The sequence below is a fragment of the Herpailurus yagouaroundi genome, unplaced genomic scaffold, assembly GCF_014898765.1.
Source record: "Herpailurus yagouaroundi ecotype Mexico unplaced genomic scaffold, PumYag 77, whole genome shotgun sequence".
Classification (NCBI taxonomy): Eukaryota; Metazoa; Chordata; class Mammalia; order Carnivora; family Felidae; genus Herpailurus; species Herpailurus yagouaroundi.
The window spans coordinates 24753878-24776655 of record NW_024412388.1 but is presented as its reverse complement, the minus strand read 5'-3'; the positions used below and the strand labels follow the sequence as shown (position 1 = coordinate 24776655).

The following is a 22778-nucleotide window of genomic DNA, read 5'->3' as shown; positions in this document are numbered from 1 at the left end:
CCGCCGGGTCACGTGAGATGTTTAGTCCGCACTCTACAGGGGGCAGCCATTTTCTTAAAGGCTGTTCAGCTCGCGACAATTTCAGAGCACTGACGTGAAAAATCTGGGATGCTTTCGGGTCTAGTTATCAACTCTGGGAATGAGGCAGAAAGAAAACACGTCTACCACTCAGGCATAGAAGTGTCCAGCTCAAGTGTCTTACTACTTCCAGGTCCCCCAATTTACTTGTTTCCTGGGTTCTTAGAAGTGATGAAGCAAACGCAGAAAATAGGGCCTAAGCCTATTAAAGACGGTTTTCCACCGGCGGGTCCTAGGCCAGGAGTCTTAGGGTATAAGTACATCTGGGTGAATGGAGTCCTGGTCCTTTAAGGGTGTGTGCCAAGGGGCGGAGTCTAGAGCGGAAGTTGTAAATCAGGGCTGAAGTCCGGCTAATGAAGGGCGGAAGTGGAGTGTCCAGGGTTGTAATTATGGCGCAGGAAGAGGAAGATATTCGAGATTACAATTTGACTGAAGAGCAGAAGGCAATCAAGGCCAAGTATCCTCCAGTCATTCGGAAATACGAGTGTGAGTAGGTGGCTCAGTTTTCTCATGCCCTCTTTCCTTGCCCAGGTCTTCTGGCCTCTCCGGCTTTACCCCATTAGGTGCTTCAGGCGTGATCCCATTTCGCCCTGTATTGTAGGTACGAGTCCGGGGGATGCTGGAGGAAAAACCCACCTGGTCTGAGAGTCGGGAACTGGGCTGCTGCGTCTACAGTCTTTTGAACTCTGTCTTCATATACCTAGTCACATTTATCTTGTGGGAATTTTATCAGTGTATTCTAAAGATAACCATATTTCTAAGCATTTGCGGGGTTGTCTCCCCTACGTATCTCCCAACAGTGGGATGGTTAGAGCAGTGAATATACTTGTGCATCCTTTGTTTTGCACGTGTGCAAGTGTATCTGTAAATTTCCGATGTTACGTTGCTTTGTCAAAGGATATGTGCATTTTTAAGATTTTTATTTATTTATTTTGGAGGGAGGCAGAGAATCCCAGGCAGGCTCTGCCCTGTCAACCTCATGTTGGGGCTCAGTCCCATGAACCGCGAGATCATGACCTGCGCCAAAATCAGGAGTCCCACGCTCAATAGACTGAGCCACCCAGGCACCCCAAGATATGTGCATTTTTAACTTTAACAGTTTTTGCTAAATTGATCTCCAGTGATGTTGTAACAGTTTATACTCTCACTGTCATTATGTGAGCGTGCTTTAGTCCTCACACTTCCGCCCATTTACTGCATTACCATACTTTGTCTTTTCCAATTTAAATATTTTGTGATATTAGTTGCATTTTAATTTTTTTTAACATTTATTTATTTTTTGAGAGACAGAATATGAGCGGTACAGGGGCAGAGAGACAGGCAGACACAGAATCCGAAGCAGGCTCCAGGCTCTGAGCTGTCAGCACAGAGCCAGACATGGGGCTCAAATTCAGGAACACAAGATCATGACCTGAGCCAAAGTCAAGATCATGACCTGAGCTGAAGTCAGATGCTCAACCGACTGAACCACCCAGGCGCCCTGGCATTTTTCTTATTATAAGTGAAGTTGAACATACTTAAGTATGTTTGGAGCTATTTGTATGTCCATTTCTGGGATGTGTATATTCATATTTTGAACTCATTTTTCTATTGGATTGTTGGTCTTATTTTACTCTGCAGAAATTTATTTTTATGTAGTGAAATTTATTAACCCTTTTTATGACTTCTGGGTAGTCATACTTAGGAAGGCTTTGTCCACTCTAAGATTGCAAAACAATTCTGTGTTTTCTTGTACATTTGGAAATGAAAACTTTTTTTTTTTTTTTTAATTTAAGTAAGCTCTGTGCCCAGTGTGGAGCTTGAACTCACCACCCTGAGTTCAAGAGTGGCATGCTCTACCAACTGAGCCAGCCAGGCGCCCTTGGAAATGCAAACTTACATTGAAGTATAATATACAGAAGAATGCACATACCATAAGTGAATGTTCACACACTGAATACACCTGTATACCTAATAACCATGTGGATAAACAATATTACAGCATCCTGTCTTATGTCCCTTTCCAATCACCACCGCCCTCCCCACTGCTCCCATTATCCTGACTTTTTTTTAAAGATTTTATTTTTAAGAAATCTCTACACCCAACATAGGACTCGAATTCACAACCCTGAGATCAAGAGTTGCCCATGCCACCAATTGAGCCAGCCAGGTGCCCCCCATTAACCTAACTTTTAACATCATAGATTAGCTTTGCCTGTTTTTGTGTTTTTTTTTTTTTTATGTTTATTTATTTTGAGAGAGAGATAGAGAATCCCAAGTAGGCTCTACACTGGGGCTCAAACTCACAGTGAGATCATGCTGAGGCAAAATCAAGAGTCAGACGCTTAACCGACTAAGCCGCCGAGGTGCCCCTATTCTATCTTTTAATACGTTGTAGGACACTCTCCCCTCACTATTGGCCCCTTTCCTGCCATTCTTGTTTTTTTTTTTCCCTGTATGTAGATAAACATCAGCTATGTGTAAATATATACAAAACTAGTATGATGACTTCCATCTGCACATCACCCAGCTTCAGCAATGATCAGTTAATGGTTTACCTTTTTTTATCTGTACCCTTATACCTCTATAGGGGAGGAAAAAAATCTTTCTCCTATACCCATCATAGGTACATTGGCTGGGGCCCTACAAATCAGTTAGAAAAAACAAACTTATAAACACATGTGTTGCACATTCACCTGGAAGTATTTTTTTTTTAAGTTTATTTATTTTGAGGGGTGCCTGTGTGGTTCAGTCGGTTGAGCGTCTGACTCGTGGTTTCGGCTCAGGTCATGGTCTCACGGTTCATGGGTTTGACCCTGTATCAGGCTCTGCGCTGGCAGTGCAGAGCCTGCTTTGGATTCTCTCTCTCTGCCCCCTTTGCTCTCTGTCTCTCTCAAAATAAATAAACTTAAAAAACATTTTTAAAATTATTTTGAGAGAGTGTGTGAGTGAGTGGAGGAAGGGCAGGGAGAGAGAAAGATCCCAGGCAGGCTCTGCACGGTCAGCCCAGCCCAAAGTAGGGCTCAAACTCCCAAACAGCTGAAGTCAAGAGTCGGTTGCTTAACCAACTGAATCACCCAGGTGCCCCTCACATAGGAGTATTCAGTGATGAGTAACTCAAAGGGCTGGTTAGAACTTGAGCTTATATAGCGTCTTAACAGGAGCAGTAATTTTGTAGAGAAATGACAAGACAAAGGAAAAGCATTTTGTACTTCTGGGGCGGCCAATTGTGGGATGATAAATATATAGAAAACTAATGGAAGGTGAGGGCTAGTTCGGAAACTTTATTATGTAGATTCCTCTGGTGCTGACTGGGTGGATAAGGGTCTAGAGTTTTCTTTAATGATTGATTTCTGTCCTTGCTGATAGGCAAAGGGGAGCACCTTTATACATTTATGTTTTAGACATATAGTGGGAGGACAGAGAGTTTTTCTTGTATCTTCTCTCATTTGTCTTCAACTCAAAATAATCTTTATACCTGAGTGGCATATTTCTGGCTACCTTTCACCTCCTTTTCATTTATTTTAAAGTAAACTGCAGGGCGCCTGGGTGGCGCAGTCGGTTAAGCGTCCGACTTCAGCCAGGTCACGATCTCGCGGTTCGTGAGTTTGAGCCCCGCGTCAGGCTCTGGGCTGATGGCTCGGAGCCTGGAGCCTGTTTCCGATTCTGTGTCTCCCTCTCTCTCTGCCCCACCCCCGTTCATGCTCTGTCTCTCTCTGTCCCAAAAATAAATAAAAAATGTTGAAAAAAAAATTAAAAAAAATAAATAAATAAAGTAAACTGCAGATAGGGGCACCTGGCTGGCTCAGTAGGTAGAGCATGTGACTCTTGGTCTTGGTGTTGTGAGTTCTAGCCCCACAATGGGTATAGAGATTACTTAAATAAACAAAAACTTTTAAAAATAAAATAAACCACAGATAAAAAATACTATTGGTATTTTCTCAATCATGTTAATTATAAATTTAGGGAGAATTAAAACTTTAATATTTATATTAGGATTTTTTTGAGGAATGGTGTATGCCTTTCCATTTTTCAAATCTTGTGTATCCTGAGAAGGTTATTTTTAGGTATTTAATCTTTTTTGTTTCTTTTCCTTTTTAAAAAAAATACTTATTTATTATGAGAGAGAGAGCGAGTGAGTGTGGGTGGGGCAGGAGAAGGAGAGAGAGAATCCCAAGGAGGCTCCATGCTGTCAGTGCAGAGCCTGACATGGGGCTCTATCTCACAAACCAGGAGATCATGACCTGAGCCAAAGTCAAGAGTTGGATGCTTAACTGAATGAGCCACCCAGGTGCCCATCTGTTGTTATTTATTTATTTATTTTTTTACAGTAATATCTTTGGCATTGTGGGACTCAAACTCATGACCCTGAGATCAGGAGTCACGTGCTCTACTCACTGAGTCAGCCAGGCCCCCACACCTTTTTTGTTTCTGATGTAAATGATCTTTTCTGCCCTGATATCATCTCTTGTCTATCCTGTTATTGACTATAATTGTGAAAGCTGCTGAGTTGTATAATTAATTTTTTACCCTGCATCCTTATAGTATTCCCTTATAGTTAGTATAATTTTCAGTTGATACCCAAGAGTATCCAAATTTTTTTCATCGTACACTTTGAATTTTGTGTGTTCAACTGTATTATAATAATACATGCATTATAAAACTCTGTTTTCTTTCCTCTAATACCACTTCTGACGTCAAGTGTGTGGTTTCTCCACATCAAGCAGTTTTCCAGTTCTCTGACACCAACTTGGGTATCAGTCAATTCAATTCTGTTCTGATCCTAACTCCCTGGAATTAACACAGACCCCACAGTTTAAGGGCTGAATTGCACAAGACTGCTTCCACTTCATATGGCAGCCCCAAATGGGGTACCCAAGCTACCCACACTTCTGCCTAACCAGTTGCAAATTCTGGTGTTCCCATGCATTCTCCTCCCACTCTTCCTTGGGTTCAAGTTCAGTAATTTGCTAGAACAATTCACAGAACTCAGGTAACCGTGCTTTACTTAGGTTTACCAGTTTATTATAGGGGATCCAACTGAGGAACAACTAGACGGATGCCATGCATAGAGCAAGGTATGGGGAGAGGGTCTGGAGCTTCCATGCCCCCTCTGGGCTTGTCATCCTCCTAGCACATGGATGAGCTCACCAATGGGATGTTCTCCAAATCTCTTTAAGAGTCTATAACTCAGTCTCCTGCTCCACCCTCCACAGGCCAGGCACTCACACCTGGTGGTGAGGGGGTGGGGCTGGAAGTTCCCGCCCTTTAATCATGATCTTCCTGGTGACTGCCCCATTCTAAGGCTATCTAGGGACCTTACCCTGAGTCACCACCATAGCATAGATTCAGGTGTGGACAGAAGGTAATAATTAGTGAATAACAAAACACTCATCACTCAGGAGAATCCAAGGGTTTTAGGAGCTTTGCCAGAAACCGGGGACAAAGACCAAATATATATCTTTATTACACCACAGAAACATTCAGTAAATATAGCAATCAAGAATGAGAGAAAAGGGGCTCCTAGGTGGCTCAGTTGGTTGAGCGTCCGACTCTTGATTTTGGTTCAGATCATGATCTCCCCATTTGTGGGATGGAGCACTGTGTTGGGCTCTGTGCTGGGAGCCTGCTTAGGATTCTCTTTCTCTCTCTGCCCCTCCCCCAGCACACGTCCTCTCTCTCAAAATAAGCATTAAAAAGAATGAGAGAAGAAAAATAGTTTAACTTTTTAATTTGTTGTACAGAAAAAACTTTTTGCTCAAAAATCCTGTTAACATTTTTATAATATGTTTCATGATTGTATCTATGGAGAGGATCATATATGAATTACATTAATCTATTTCCTAATAACTGAATCCATGCATTCCAGGAATAAATCCCTCTTGGTCATACTGGATTCTACTTGGCAACATTTTGTGCAGTCTTTGAATTGATGTCATGTGAGATTAGTCTGTATTTTCTCCCAGCTTCATTTCTTTCCATAGACCACCCCCAAATCTCTCCCCAAGCTTTTCCTGTAGCCCTGTTTTTTCCTTTAAGACTGTGTAGACAACCGTGTAGTTGTCATCTTATTCATTCAGCAATATGATTGAACACCTGTTGTGTATCATGCATTGAACAAAAATTGGAAATAAGAGAATGAGCAAACACGTACAGAGCACCCTTAGTCTTTTGGCACTTACAATGTTAAGTCTTGTTTCCTTCGGGAATTCAGTCCAAGTTAAGTTTATTTCCTAGTCTCTCCTATGTTTCAGTTCTCAAAGTGTGACCCTTGGACCCCTGGGGTTCCCCAGACCCTTTCATACGATCTGTGATGTCAAAAAACTTTTGCAATAATACTGAGATACTTGCTCTTTCGCTGTGTTGGTATTTGTGCTGATGGTGCAAAAGCATTGGTAGGTACACCTGCTGTCCCTTTAGCACAAATTGAGGCAACAGCAAACTGTACTGGTAATCACTTTATTCCTTAACCACTACGTACCTAAGGTTAAAAGAAAAAATCATTTTCACTTAGAGATGTCCTTGATGAATCAGTAAGGACTGTCAGTTTAATTTTATCTTGACCAGTGAGTACATGCCTTTTTAATGTTCTGTGAAACAGAATGGGAAATGTGCATACAGTGTTTCTGTTGCTTGTCAAGGTATTGATGGTTACCTTGAGGAAAAGAACTTGTGTAATTGAGTTGTGAGCTGGTTTTTTGTTTTGGTTTTGTTTTTCATGGAAGACCCCCCCCCCCCTTTGTTTTCCTCCAAAGAAGGACTGAAAGCCAGGTCACGATCTCGCGGTCCGTGAGTTCGAGCCCCGCGTCAGGCTCTGGGCTGATGGCTCGGAGCCTGGAGCCTGTTTCCGATTCTGTGTCTCCCTCTCTCTCTGCCCCTCCCCCGTTCATGCTCTGTCTCTCTCTGTCCCAAAAATAAATAAAAACGTTGAAAAAAAAATAAAACAAATAAAACAAATATACGTATATATGTAATTTCACTTCATAATAATTAAATGTGTCGACATTACCTGTATAAATCAATGAACTAATATTTTTTCAAAAGACCAGTGCTTTGGTGTTATACCATCAGGCACAGATAAGATCTGTTCTAGGCACAAGATAGAGTTATGGATTTTAATGTTACAGAGTATGAAAATTCATTATAACAGCTTCAAATTCCACATTGCATGTTTCTAGTTTCGGTATAGCATCATGGAAGTTTATATATAGTTTTGTGAAAAGCTATTAAGATACTCCTCCCTTTTTCTCCTACATATATGTGAGGTTGATTTTATGTACGTGTTTCAACTAAATCAATATATTGCAACACATTGAAAGACATTCAAAATACTTAAACGATGCCACTCTTCTCACTAAAGTTTTGGGGAAATATGGTTATTTTTTATAAAGGTATGCAATTTATGTTTAGTGAAATGGGTTTGTTTTTTATTGATTATTACTATTTTCTAAAGATTTTATTTTTAAGTAATCTCTATACCCAATGTTGGGCTAGAACTCAATCCTGAGATCAAGGGTCACATGTTCTACTGACTGAGCCAGCCATGTGCCCCAATTTTGTTGTTGTTTTTAAATGAATTAATAAGTATTTAAACGTTTTTTCGTTAAAATTTCTAGTATGGTTAACATGGACAGATACAACACATATAAATCAAACCTTTTTGGGATCTTCAATAATATTTGAGTAAAGGGTTCCTAAGACCAAAAATTTGAGAACCACTGGCCCATAGTAATCTGTCATTGTTCTTTCAAATTGTTTTTTAAAATGGAGATATAATTTACATATGGTAGAAGTGCTCAGATCTTAAGTGTAGAGTTTGATAAGTTTTGATAAACATATATCCATTTATGATTGAAGTGTATTATACATTGGATTGTAGAACATTTCCATCACCCTAGAAAGTTCCCTTTTGCTTTTTTTCCTATAAGCCCCCCCCCCCACCACGTCCTTACTTTGAAGCAGTTTGGATTTCTAATACCAGAGCATAATTTTGCCTAAAGTTTCACACAGTATAGATTCTTTTATGCCTGGCTTCTTAGTATCAAAGATAAACACAGCCAGACATTAAAGTGGTGAATGACTTTTTTTCAGTAATTATAGTAAAAGAAAGAATTGAGCTCCATTCCAAATTTTGCAGAGGTGATGGGGCCTTTTAAAGGGAGAATTGAGAAGAGGGGAGAGCAGGGGCCTCATAGATTCAGAGAAGTGAAAAATTACAAACAGTTAGTCTGCGTAAATTCGATTAGGCCTGCAGGATTTGGTAGCACGCAGTTACGGAAGTTAGGATTCGATCCTCCCACTGAGACCAGGAGTCCTTTATGCTGATTACATTTCAAAGGAGTGGTTCTGGAGTCCTTGAGAAGGACCCTGCTGAGTTGTAAGAGATAAATATTCACAGTTGTAAGTCCTTTATAGTAAATGCTTTAAGAAAGGGAGGTTAAGGGCCTATTGTTAGGTTTTGGTTGGAATGAACAATAAATTCTCCTGTCTGTGTAGCTCTTTCCCCCCCAGCAGGTAATCTAATGCTTTGGGGCCTGGGTGATCCTTGGAACTAGGCTTATGCTGCTAGAAGTCCAGCTGTGCTAAAGTTTGATCACTCTTGTCACAGAGGAGTTTGGATAGAGGTGTTACATGCTGAGAGTTCTGCCGTTTTCACTTAATGTTTTTGAGATTCATGTTAATGCATGAGTCAGTAGATCACACCATTAAAAAAAAATGTTCATTTATTAATTTTTGAGAGAGAGAGAGTGCAAGCAGAGGGGGGAGGGAGGACAGAGAGAGAGGAAGGGAGAGAATCCTAAAAAGGCTTCTTGCCATGAGCGCAGGGCCTGTCGCGGGGCTCAGACCCATGAACCATGAGATCATGGCCTGACCCAAAACCAAGAGTTGGATTCTTAAGGAACTGAGCCATCCAGGTGCCCCAGTAAGTCACACCATTTTATCGCTGAGTAGTATTGCATCGCATCTTTATCTGTTCTCTTATCGGTGAACTTTCGGTTTTTCATTTTGGGGAATCCACTGCTGTGAGCATTCTGGACACATGCTTTCATTACTCTAAGGTTAATACCTGTCATTTTCTTTTAACTTCTTTATCATCTCTGCTGGTCATCTCTGGTGCCTAAAACATATTAAGTCCACAGGAATATTTTTGAGTGACTTGGAGAAGAATTTGAGCCTTGAGTGTCACCAAAAAACTATGTGTTATGGTACAAAATCTACTACACTGGCACTCAGGACGTCTCAATTCTAGGCCCAACTTTGCCTCTAAACAACAGTAGTCTTTAACAAGTCCCACGATCTCTTCGGATTTCAGGTTTCTTCTTCTTTTTATTTTTTTATTTAAAAAAAATTTTTTTTCAACATTTATTTATTTTTGGGACAGAGAGAGACACAGCATGAACGGGGGAGGGGCAGAGAGAGAGGGAGACACAGAATCGGAAACAGGCTCCAGGCTCTGAGCCATCAGCCCAGAGCCTGACGCGGGGCTCAAACTCACGGACCGCGAGATCGTGACCTGGCTGAAGTCGGACGCTCAACCGACTGCGCCACCCAGGCGCCCTCTTCTTCTTTTTAAAAAAAATTTTAAAGTAATCTCTACACCCAACATGGTCTCAAACTCACAACCCAAGGTCAAGAAGTCACGCGCTCTACAGATTGAGCCAGCCAGGTGCCCCAGTTTTCTTCTTGTCCATGAGGGAATTATATTAAATGAGCTGCAAGGCTTCCTTCTAGCCTGAATATTCAATGATCTAAGTAGGAAGAACTGACAGAAGTCATGATACCAGTGAAGAGTAGACTGAAATGTTGGGATAACAGATCCAGTGGGAGTTTGCTGTAGTAGCAGGTGTTGCTTTCAGGTGTTTCTGTGGGGATAATCAGGAAGAAGTTCATAAACGTCGTGTTGAGTTTACTTTTTTTTTAAATTTTTTAATGTTTGTTTACTTTTGAGAGAGAGAGAGAAAGCACGAATGTAGGGGCACAGAGAGGGAGACAGAGGATCTGAAGCGGACTCTATGCTGACAGCAGAGAGTCCGACACGGGGCTCCCAACTCAGTGAACCGTGAGATCATGACCTGAGCTGAAGTCGGACACTTAACTGACTGAGCCACCCAGGCGCCCCTACTTTTTTTTTTTTCAATAATTTATTTTTGAAAGAGAGAGCAAGAAGAGGAGGGGCAGAGAGAGAGGGAGACAGGCTCTGAAGCGTGCCTGTGCTGACAGCAGTGAGCCTGAGGGGGGCTCGAACTCTTGAACCCCGTGAGATCATGACCTGAAACAGAGTTGAATGCTCAACTGACTGAGCCATCCAGGCACCACAGAAGGATAATATTCTTAATAATGAACTAGAGTTTCTTGTGACTTGCAAGTCAAGTTCAATGACATATGTGTTTTCCCCTCTCTCCCTCAGATTTGGATCATACGGCAGATGTCCAGTGAGTATACCTGCAATTTATGTCTTTGAAATCATGTTCTTAAATAGGAAGTCCGATGTTTTAATCTCGATGTCCCTAATTTTATTTTATTATTTATCTATTTATTTTTTAAAGTTTATTTATTTTGTGAGGGAGGGAGAGAGAATGTGCACACAGATGCACACACAACCCAGGGAGGGACAGACAGCGAGGGAGAGGGAGAATCCTCTCTGTCAGCACAGAGCCTGACGTGGGGCTCAGACCCACAAACTGTGAGATCATGACCTGAGCTGAGATCAAGAGTTGGACACTTAACCAACTGAACCACCTAGATGCCCCTTGATGTCCCTAATTTTAATTTTCTCTTCCTATTTTCGTTCCTTTACAACATGAAAATGATGGTTTAAAAGAACCCAGTTTCTGTGCCATTAAATTGATTGCTGCCTTCGGTTTTGTATTTACCATGCTAATTTTGTTTTGACTTTGCTGTCAAGTTTTCTCTCTTGCTCTCTTGAATTTTATTACACAGGGCATAAATGTATTTCTTTAGGTTACATGCGTGGGGAGATACTCTGGAGGAAGCATTTGAGCAATGTGCAATGGCCATGTTTGGTTACATGACAGATACTGGGACTGTGGAGCCCCTCCAAACACTAGAAGTAGAAACCCAAGGTAACCAATTTGTTTTCAGGGAAGAAATTGTTATGCAAATGTGCAGTGTTGTACATGATTTCAGTATATTTTCACAATAAGAGCAACTAAATTAATTATGAGCTTGTTCTTCCTCTTTTCAGCTAGCCTAAGAAATTCATTACACTTTTAAATTCAAACAAGTTTTTAGAGAGGAGAATCATTAAACATCATACTGTCATGGTTCTTCTTGATCCTGTGTAGGAGATGACTTAGAGTCTCTTCTGTTTCACTTTTTGGATGAGTGGCTTTATAAGTTCAGTGCTGACGAATTCTTCATACCCCGGGTAAGCAACGGTTTTTCTTTTTTACTGAGCAAATGGGTTCTAGTTCAGATTTTAAGAGAACAAATGATTGAGAATAGAATGTGTGATGCAAAACCAAGCCATACAGATCCTAAGATGATACTGATTTGTAGAAAACAGGGACTCCTTGGTTAATCTGCTTTTGCCTATGTATATGCATCTTGTAATATTTAGATCTCTTACCATATACTTGTCACTAATCAGGATTGTGTGATAAGAATGCACCTGCTGTCTTTACCCACACTTTTTATGTCTCCCTAGTTTGAGCTATATTTATGTCCATCCATATGTTCCTTTGTCCCATGTGAAATTTAGCAACTCTGCCATGTTGGCCTAAATTTAAACATTGCTGTCAGTTTTCCTTAACATGAAAAAGGAAAATCCAAATGGAGATTGCCTGTTGCCATCAGCCTCTAGAAGGGAATCTATCTCAACATCACTGTTACCTAACACACAGCGCCTTGCTTCCTTGCTTCCATAATCACTCCATTTTCTCCCTTCCCAGCTATGCTACATACACTCTTCTAACTGGTCCCTTGTTCTGCAGAGTTCAAGAGCCTACAGTGTTAGTTAAAAATGGGCCAAGAATGATTGAAATCCTGTATCATTCTATTCTATTTTACAGAGAAAGTTCTTGACTCCTGTTTTTAGAGTGTACATTTTTCAAGAACGTTTCTCTTTACTATATAAGAAAAAAACCTTATTTCCTTGAAATATATTTAGTTTGTTGTTCTACTTTAGTTAACATTTTCATTTTCTTTAATTCAGGGAAGTTGTACATTGTTATTTTCTAGGAAAGGGGACAACCTAGACATATTTTTGTTAATTAAAGTATAATTGACATACAATATTATGTCAGTTTCAGGTGTACAACATAGTGTTTTGACAGTTATTAGACATGTTTTAGTAGATGGTCTATTATGAACATTTTTTTTAATTAAATTTTCTTTTCCTCTTTAGGAAGTGAAGGTACTTCATATCGATCAAAGAAATTTCAAATTACGGTCAATTGGGTATGTTTTGAAGATCTTTTTAAGTAACAAGCCATGAAAGATGTTAAAATTATATTCTTCACTGAACGTACTGGGCAGGAAGACAGAAATGTTAAGTCAGAGGTCCCATTGCAGCCCAGTGGGCCTCTGCAGATTAAGCTTTGTGAACCCTAGGAGCAAGGGCTTTGGTCCTTAGCTTTGGAAGACCAGAAATGTGTCAGAACAGAGTTAATTTTGGTTCTTAAACCTGATTCCCAATTTATTGATTTTTTTTTTATGTTTATTTATTATCGAGAGAGAGAGAGAGTGCAAGCCCAGGAGGGACAGAAAGAGAGGGAGACACAGAATCTGAAGCAGACTCCAGGCTCTGAGCTGTCAGTACAGCAGAGCCCAATGCAGGACTCGAACCCACGAACTGTGATCATGAGCTGAGCCAAAGTCAGACACTTAACCAACTGAGCCACCCAGGCGCCCCTGGTTTGTTTTGTTTTGTTTTGTTTTTAAGATTTATTTTAGAGAGAGTGTGAGTAGGGTAGAGGGGCAGAGAGAGAGAATCATAAGCAGGCTCCATGCTCAGTGTGAACCCCACGTAGGGCTCAGTCCCACAGCCGTGTGATCATGAACTGAGCTGAAATCAAGAGCCGTATACTCAACCAGCTGAGCTACCCAGGCTCCCCTCTTTTAGGTTATTTCTATGTAAAGCCTATTTTTTCCACTTCATGTTGAATTTGATTCATTTCTTTTTTCTTTTTGTAAAGTGAGGTCTTTTATTCTTCTCCCTCCTTTTTTTTTTTTTTAATGGGTATGGAATCAGCCTTATCCAAGGGTATTTAGCTAATAAATGGTTGAACAGAAATTTAAAACTTTGTTCTTTTTACTACCAATACTGCTTCTCCAACTGTGATCTCTAGCCACATTCATCTTGAAGGGAGAGAAGATACTTATCCCGGGTTCTAGGAAAGTACCCTTCTAGGGCCTTCTATGCACAGACCATGGACATTTTCTCAAAAGTTATAAAATAAGAGCATATTACAGAATGTAGTATTTTGCCTCTGTGATACTCAGGCCTACTTTCTCCAGTGGGAGATAGTATTTAAATCATTGTATAGCCTTGAGTACAGTGAAAATTTTGAACATGCGGCTGTATTTATTTATTAAAAACTTTTTTTTAATGTTTATTTGTTTTTGAGAAAGAGACAAAGCATGAGCAGGGGAGGGGCAGAGAGAGAGGGAGACACAGAAGCTGAAGCAGGCTCCAGGCTCTGAGCTGTCAGCACAGAGCCTGATGTGGGGCTTGAACTCACTGACCGTGAGATCATGACTTGAGCCGAAGTTGGCTGCTCAACTGACTGAGCCACCCAGGTGCCCCTATTAAAAACATTTTTTAATGCTTATTTTTGAGAGAGAGTGCAGGTGCATGAGTGGGGGAGGGGCAGAGAGAGGGAGACACAGGGGCAGAGAGGGAGATGCAGAACTACAAACAGTCTCTAGGCTTCATGCTCTGTGCTGTCAGCACAGAGCCAAATGCGCGGCTCTAACTCACGAACCACGAGATCATGACCCGAGTCGAAGTTGGACGCTTAACTGACTGAGCCACCCAGGTGCCCCTCAAACTGAAATTTAAAGCCCCTTATCCCTCCCATCTCTTTTGGCCTTCTCATATCTTAACCACATTTATAAGATTTATTTTAAAATATGTAAAGGGAGAACAGGTATTAAATCCTGGAAGTCTAAATCATGTTTTAATTTTCCTTCTCAAGGTGGGGAGAAGAATTTTCATTGTCCAAGCACCCTCAGGTATGTGTTTAAATCCAGCCATTAAAAACATTTTCTACTTTCTTACCATAAAGTTAGTATATGCCAGTAAACTTTAGTGAGTTCTAATAAATTGGTGTGAAGTAAGTGGTGAGTTTTCCTCAGGCTTCCCTGACCATGTTATGTTTTTTTTTTTTTTTTTAATTTTTTTTTTTTTTTAACGTTTATTTTTGAGACAGGGAGAGACAGAGCACGAACGGGAGAGGGTCAGAGAGAGGGAGACACAGCATCTGAAACAGGCTCCAGGCTCTGAGCTGTCAGCCCAGAGCCCGACGCGGGGCTCGAACTCACGGATGTGAGATCATGACCTGAGCCGAAGTCGGCCGCTTAACCGACCGAGCCACCCAGGCGCCCCGACCATGTTATGTTTAAGCGCTGATTCCACGCATCTGATTTGGTGGATTAGGAGTCAGTACTTGGGCTCCAGGGTCAAGTTTGTTATAGGTTTTTATGGGGTTTAAAAGTCCTTTTGCCTTTTCAAGCTTCTGTATCTCTTCCTGTGATGAAGGTTTTAGACTGAATGTTCTCTAAAGTACCTTCTACTTTCTGTGCTTCTCCGGATTCTGTATTTGCCAACCTGTATGACTCCACTCTATACCAGTCAAATCTGTATGTAGGAATGGGGGAGGCAAATTTTTTCTGTAAAGGGCTAGATAATATTTAAAGCTTTGTGGAACAAGAGTGATAGAAGAACAATATTTAGCTCCTTTATTGTATCACTATAGCCACCATAGACAATACATAAACGAATGAATGTGGTTGTATCCCAGTAAAACTTCATGGACATTGAAATATCAATTTCATATCATTTTCAAATGTCATGAGGTATTCTTTTGTGGTTTTATCCCCCCCAACCATTTAGACATGTAAAAACCATCCTTAGGTGGTAGGACTATACAAAACCAGGTGGCAGCCTGGGTTTGCCCTGTGATTTGCAAGTTGCTGACCCTTGTGTTTAGGCCAAAGAGACCTAAATTAGTTGAGGGTGACTGGGAAGTCCTGGTTGCTTCTAGTAGCTGCAGTATCATTTCTTCAAACACAACATAATGAAATGAAGCCTGATGAGGGAACTTTGGGAGAGAAGCTTAAAAAGAGAGAAACCGCTAGAAGGGAGCATGTGAATTACAATACAAATGACACGTGGAATTTTCTTTTGAACATCTTATGTGTGAGGTATATATTAGACATCTAAATGGAAATGTCTCATAATAGGCATTTGCCTATAGGATGTCTTATTCAGGAGATAGCTATCTCTGCAAACATAAATCTGGGAGCCACCACTGAGCAGAGGATATCTATAGCCATAGGATTAGATGAGATTATGTTGGAGGGAGTATAGATAAGAGAGAGTATAGAGGGGACTGAGCCCTGGGGTACTAAGTTTGGAAGAGACAGAGCCAAAAAGTAAAAGACAAGGAGAACCTCATGAAAGGGAGCAAAAGAAGAGGGGGTGCCCTAAAGCCAGATATCTAATGATCTTGAGACCGCTCAGAGGTTGCGTAAGATGAGGATTGAGAATTATCCATGGGTTTACTAATCAGTGGAAAGATACATGGGTCAAAGAGAGAATGAAAGATAGGAAAGTGGAGGCAGTGTATTGAGACAGTTCTTTTGAAGAGTTTGAAAAGGGGAACAAATAGAACAATACTAGCCAGAGGGGAATGCGGTTGGAAAGGGAGGAGTTTGTGTGTGTGTGTGTGTGTGTGTGTGTGTGTGTGTGTGTGTGTGTGTGTGTCTTGTTTTAGCTACAAGGTTTGTAGCACCAGCGTAGGCTGTGTGGAAGTGATCTAGGAACTTGGGGCAAATTGATCATGCTGGAGAGGAAGAGAATAATTTCAGAACAAAGACCTTAAGTTTTGGTAAAGGGGGGTGTGGGGTGGTGTGTTCAGGTACAGGAGCTGATCTTCTGATAGGAGCAGGGGACGGGCTGTTCATTGTAATAGGAGGAAAGGCTAATGTGAGTACGGATGGAGAAGATAAGTCACTTCTTACTGATTGCTCCTGTTTTCTCTAGGAGGCCTGGTGTGAGGGTGAGAATGAGGGAGGAATCCTAGAGGTGAAGATGGAAAGTAATTGTTTCAGAGACTGAGCAAGGGAATTTAGTGGCAAATGTAGGATGACTAGTCAGTGCTGAGTGCCCTTTTGAGATTGTGGATGTGATTTAAAGTGACACCACTTAGTATGGTGTGTGCTGCCGTAGGCAGAAAGTTGAATTTGATTTAGGTTGTGGTTTCACCGGGTGATTATGGCGGAGGGAAAAAAGCAAAGGTGGGTGCCATTCAGATCCATCTGGGAAACGTTCAGATTTCTTTTGTGCCATAGAGCTAGCAAATGCCAGTTGCCTATTGCTGGCTATGTTTTGTGCTGCAAAGAATTATTATAGATTCTTTTCTAGAATGGGAAGGAACCAAGAGAACATCTAATCCTGTGGTTTTAAACCAGGGCAGGCGAGGGGGGATTGTCATGTATCAGAAACATGTGGAGAGAGAACCCAGGAAGTAAAGTGAGTTGGCAGCTGAGGAGGAGAGGAGTCTGTGTTCCTAGGCCCCAGGTTAGACTATAAGGAGGAGGTCCCAAGAAGGAGCTCTGAGCCAGACCGTAGGAAAGCTTTGGGCTCCTTGACTCAGTCCACTTGGTAAATGAAAAAGGGGATGCTGGAGAGATCAGCCAGCCTCCTTATCCAGGTGGAAACAAAGCCAGGATTAGAGCTTCATCTCTTACCTCCCAGTCAGCGCTCTTTCCCTGTGCACATGTGGCTTCTCATTTTTACCGGATGACTGTACAATGCTGTACAAATAACTGCTTGTATCACGTGAGTTTTTAGTTTTTCAGAATAATAGTAAAATTTGGCCTTTCTGCCTATTGTTGTAGAGTTACTGATCCTGAGTTTGATTTTCATTTTTTCCTATTTGTTTTTTCTCTAACCCCAACTTTAGGGCACTGAAGTCAAGGCAATAACGTACTCAGCAATGCAGGTCTATAATGAAGAGAAGTCAGAAGTTTTTGTGATCATTGACATTTAAGATACCAAAAAAACAAGAAAAACCCCCTCCTATGAAGAACTGTTTTTTCTCTTCTTTTTAAGAAGATACCATGATATAAATTCTACAGTATCTGTTGATACATGGAGATTTGCAGAACAGAACTTTTTTTTTTTTTAATGTTTGTTTATTTTCGAACTAGAGAGAGTGTGACTGGAGAAGGGACAGAGAGAGACAGACAGAAGATCCGAAGTGGGCTCTGCACTGACAGCACAGAGCCCGACGTAGGGCTCAAATTCATGAACCGCAAGATCATGACCTGAGCCAAAGTCAGACACTTAACCAACTCAGCCACCCGGGCGCCCACAGAACAGAACTTTTTAACTTAAAGTGTGACTTTCAGAAATGGAACATCAAGGTGCAGGTTTGGTCCGTGTTACGCAAATACTCAAACTTTAAAGAATTCTTCAGGTGGCAAGTATGGCTTCTCATCTCTTAGTCCCCTGCTGTAGTAGCACCCTTCTAGTGAAACGTCCTGCCTGGTCCCCAGAGGGACCAACGGTGTCAGCAGCAGCCCAGGATACTCTTTGAACCTTCCATAGTCTTATCGAATTCAGTTTGAAAAAAAAATAATAATTTGAGAAATCCTACAACCAGGACTTTGCTTTTTTCTGAATTGGTTAACACATATATTTTCTATATATACATTAAAGAGAGGTTTTGTTTTAGATTTCCTGTGGGACAGAGCCATCCTGTATGCCACTCTGTTTTCTTAGAAGAAATAATTATAGTTGGAACAGTTGGAAGACTTCTGTAGAAAGAGTCCTGAGTTTCTCTCTTTCTCACTGTTTTAAAGCACTAATGTCTGGACACTTTTCCTATTTTCTCGTAAGAACAAGTCAGTGCCCTTACAAATGAGCCCCTTCCAGGAGTGCCTGGGTGGCTCGGTCAGTTAAGTGTCAGACTTCAGCTCAGATCATGATTCTCACTGCAGTTCATGGGTTCGAACGTTGTATCAGGCTCTGTGCTGACAGCTTGGAGCCTGGAGCCTGCTTCAGATTGTGTCTCCCTCTGTCTCTGCTCCACCCCTAGTCTCACTCTGTTTCTTTCTCTCTCTCAAAAAATAAATAAACATTAAAAAAATTTTTAAATAAAAAAATGGGCCCTTCTAGTGTGATTTTATATTAAAGCCCATATATTTATACAGTTGGAGAAGAAAAGTGTTTTACATTTCTTTGTGTTTTTCTAAGTTCTTCATTGTGGAAAAAAACCACGTTAAAAATGACCTAAACTTCTCAAAGTAGGCAATGTAATGAAACTGCTTCTGTTTGATTTGCAAGATTATTCTGTTCTCTATTCATTGATTGAGGTATTTGTTGCCACCACAAGAATTTGCAAAGTTGCTATTTATTCGCACATACAGGAGAAAAGATTGCCACTGGGTGGTGCCAGATACCATTACGGCATGCTAAACTTGACCTAAAATGAAATGGTGAGCTTCCGAAGTGTTCTCAGCACTGTATCTTTTGCTAGCTCTCTAGAAAATAGAGCTAATGGAGACTAGGCCAAGAGCCTACCATTTGAATAGTAGTTCTTGCAGTGAATACATAGCAGGATCACTGGGGTGGTGTTTCTTCCCCTTCTTTATTTTGAGGTACATTTTGTTTATTTGAATTGTGGCCCTCTAAGCAAAAACTGTCTAGAAGAACCTCTCTGCCTTTTGTCAGGGTGAATTTCCAGGCTAACCCAGGTCCCTTTTGTTCATAGACCCCTTTGTATATCATGTGCTATTTGGGACATTGATTGTGAAAATGAGCAGCGGGATATTGTGAGTCCAGTGGAAGAACTGAATCCAGAATAAGAGCTCTTGGGATGTATTAAGCCAAGTAGGGTATAGTCTTCACTGGGAAAAAAAACGGGTAACCGCACCTCTTACCACCAGTGCTGTGTAATGGGGTTCAGTAAAAGCAAGTCAGTTTTAATTACACAATACGAATTCTATTTCCTTTTATTTATAATAAATTTATAATTTATTAACTGTTTTATGTGAATTTTAAAATGCAGTTTGTGGGGCGCCTGGGTGGCTCAGTCGGGTAAGCGTCCGGCTTCGGCTCAGGTCATGATCTCGCGGTCCGTGAGTTCGAGCCCCGCATCAGGCTCTGTGCTGACAGCTCAGAGCCTGGAGCCTATTTCAGATTCTGTGTCTCCCTCTCTCTCTGGCCCTCCCCCATTCATGCTCTGTCTCTCTCTGTTTCAAAAATAAAATAAACGTTAAAAAATAAAAAAAATAAAATAAAATGCAGTTTGTGTTAGGGGTGCTTGGGGGGCTCAGTCGGTTGAGCGTCTGACATTGGCTCAGGTTATGATCTCACAGTTTGTGAGTTTGAGCCCCATGTCAGACTCTGTGCTGACAGCTCAGGGCCTGGAGCCTGCTTCGGATTCTGTCTACCTCTCTCTCTGCTCCTTCCCTACTCACACTCTGTCTCTCTCTCAAAAATAAATATTAAAAAAACTTTTTCTTTTAAATGCAGTTTGTGTTCATTTTTAAATATGCCAAAATGAAGATACTCAGTGGAAGGAAAATGAGTATGTTAACTTTTGTGTGTGAAGTTGGCATTCTTTTTAAATTTTTTTTTTCAACGTTTTTTATTTATTTTTGGGACAGAGAGGGACAGAGCATGAACGGGGGAGGGGCAGAGTGAGAGGGAGACACAGAATCGGAAACAGGCTCCAGGCTCCGAGCCATCAGCCCAGAGCCGGATGCAGGGCTCGAACTCACGGACCGCGAGATCGTGACCTGGCTGAAGTCGGACGCTTAACCGACTGCGCCACCCAGGCGCCCCTGAAGCTGGCATTCTTGACCCAGCAGCAGCACACAATTTATTTGTTCATTTTTGTTTTTTTATTGAGATGGTCGTACAGTCTCCCCCGCCGCCCCCGACTCTTTTAGTTTCAGCTATGTCTTGGCCTCGGGAGCGTATTTTTCTCCTACCGTATAACATTCCCACTCATTGTCACTTTTGTGTCTTACTCTCCTATCTGGGCTGTCTTGCCCCTTTCTAAAAACATGAACAGCGCATCCAGTGCCCAAGGAGTCACAGAAGTAATGAGAGTGAACTGTGGGTGTTTGGCTGAAGATTTATGCAGTAGCTACGGGGGCAGCTGCCTCACAGCTCTTGTCTTTATTGCTACTGTGAATACAGACCTAGTGCTGCACTTTTCGTGACACTCCACAATTGGGATTTTTATGTGAAAGTCCCAAGTTTGGGGAAAGAAGAAAAAAAACTACAGATCATCACAATGGGAAAATGCAGGCTGAATCTCGTCCACAGGTTGCTGGTTGGAAAGTCCTGATTTAAAGCACAGCTCAAGGGGCGCCTGGGTGGCTTAGTTGGTTAAGCGTCCGTTGATTTCGGCTCAGGTCATGATCTCACAGTTTGTGAGTTCGAACCCTGCCTCAGGCTCTGCTAAGGAGCCTGCTTGGGATTCTGTCTCCTGATTTCTCTGCCCCGCCCCCATTCGCACACGATCTCTCAAAATAAAAACATAAACTTCAAAAGAAATATTTAAAAAAAAAAAAAAGCTCAAGTCCCATTTTCTTGAGGCCTTCCTAATATTCTAGCCTTCTGTGGTCTTTATGTCTCCCTAGTTAGCTTTAAAGATTTGCAGCCTTAATGTTTTAATTGTTCAGTGTTTGCTAGCCTCATCCCTCTAAACAGAAGGAGATGGCACATAACGGATGGTCCATCACCGCCTGGTGGTCTCTGGGTTAAGCATCTCAGAACTGCATCAAACTCGAGCAGAGCTTGAGCTCTGAGAGATCAGCTCCTTGAGCAGATCTACAAAAGCATAAGATTGCAAGTCACAAGCCTCAATTTCTGGCCCTCACTCTGCTGTCTAACCTTGGACCTGCTTCCCCATCTGCATGTTATAAGTGTTAGTGGGGCACCTGGGTGGCCCAGTTGGTTGAGCTTCTGACTTTGGCTTAGGTCATGATCTCATAGTTCGTGAGTTTGAGGCCCACATCGGGCTTGTTGATGTCAGTGCACACACTGCTTCGGATCCTCTGTCACCCTCTGTCTCCCTCCTGCATGGGCTCTGTCAAAAATAAACATTTAAAATAAGTAAACAAAACAAATGAAACGGGAGTGTTAGTGATTCCTGAACTTCCCAGTTTTAAGTTTCTGTGATCCTGTATACTGTATTTTAAACAACTGAGCTGAGAACGAGCAGGTTTCTGCAGTTTCTGTTTGTTTAGGTCCAAAGCACACCCATCAGCATCTTCTCATTCACTCTTATCAGACAGCCTTTGTTGTGAGTATGGCTGGATGTGCTCTGATGGCAGCAATTTGCCGTAATGGACATTCCATAGTGGCATGGTGACCTTTTCTCACTGGTGTCTCTCCCTCCCAAGTGGGCTAAGTGGTTATCTGTCTCTGTGACCACTTTGCCAATTCTCTTTCCACTTTGTTATTTTGCCACTTGGGCTTTGGAAGAAAATGTTCAAGAAGGGTGGAAAAAGAACAATTTATACCCTCCTCAAGGTGGGGCATGTGCACTGAGTGAACTAGAATTCTGGCCCGTCCCCACCTCTGAAGTCTGAGCTTCAATCAGAAGGCTTTGAGGATTCCAGATTGAGACCAAGGATTCTGTTTCTTCATCTAAGAAACCAGGGAATTGGAAAGGATGTCCTCCAAAAGCTTTCAGAGCAAATATCCACAGAACTTAGTGACTATAGTACTTTATCAATGTTGTTGCCCATCTAATGTACTATAAATAATTTTTATTTTGTTACCTATCAAATGAACGATGTCTAATTCTGGACATGCAAGAAAGTACTCTTAGGAAAAGGGCCAACATATTTATTTTGTCATAAACGCATATCCAGGACTGGTCTGTGTGAGGTATTTTCCCAAGTGCTTTCAGTATGTTTCCCATTTGTCCTTACGGTATTTTTTTCTTTTCTTCCTTTTTTTAGAGAGCGTGCACATGAGTTGGGGAGGGGCAGAAGGAGAGAGAGAATCTTAAGCAGGCTCTATGCCCAGCGCATGGGCTTATGACCTGAGCCAAAATCAAGAGTCAGACGCTTAACCGACTGAGCCACGTAGGTGTTCCATGTTCTTCCAGTATTTCTATACGTGGTATCTGCATTTTACAAACATGGAAATTAGTAACACCTAGAACCACCTGGCTATATGACTCTCTTCATTGTCTTCATACCATATCCTTTAATATATAACAAATCACATTTATGTAATGATCCTCTGAGGTTAGTATAGCAGCCATCACTCACATTTTATATATAAGGAAACACTTCATGTTTGGGTGATATTTCTAAGGTACAACCCAAAAAGAGATCACTGACAAAGACTGTGCCACTTTCTCTGACATTTATTCTGAAAGTTCAAAAGTTAATGTTATTTAGCAGAGACATTTGAACTATAGAAACATCTGGTTTCCTAGGACAAGACAGTAAAGAATGGTGGATTTCTACTGTTTCTTCCCACTGTCAAATATACAACTGTG

The 22778-nt window shown here is 41.4% G+C and overlaps 1 protein-coding gene across 5 annotated transcripts; it reads left to right on the top strand.

Moving 5' to 3' along the window:
* Positions 1 to 48: 48 nt before the first annotated feature.
* ZBTB8OS (zinc finger and BTB domain containing 8 opposite strand) lies at positions 49 to 22778 on the top strand. Of its 5 annotated transcripts, none has more exons than XM_040468098.1 (7): positions 64 to 564; positions 10466 to 10490; positions 11020 to 11141; positions 11364 to 11446; positions 12425 to 12477; positions 14217 to 14253; positions 17208 to 17416. In XM_040468098.1, exons 1-7 carry the CDS (start codon positions 432 to 434, stop codon positions 17292 to 17294), a joined length of 540 nt encoding a protein of 179 aa, XP_040324032.1. In that variant the 5' UTR covers positions 64 to 431; the 3' UTR covers positions 17295 to 17416. The 5 variants fall into 5 exon arrangements, with proteins under 5 accessions (XP_040324058.1, XP_040324042.1, XP_040324032.1 ...); XM_040468132.1 differs by having other exon boundaries at positions 455 to 568; XM_040468114.1 differs by having other exon boundaries at positions 492 to 564; positions 10999 to 11141.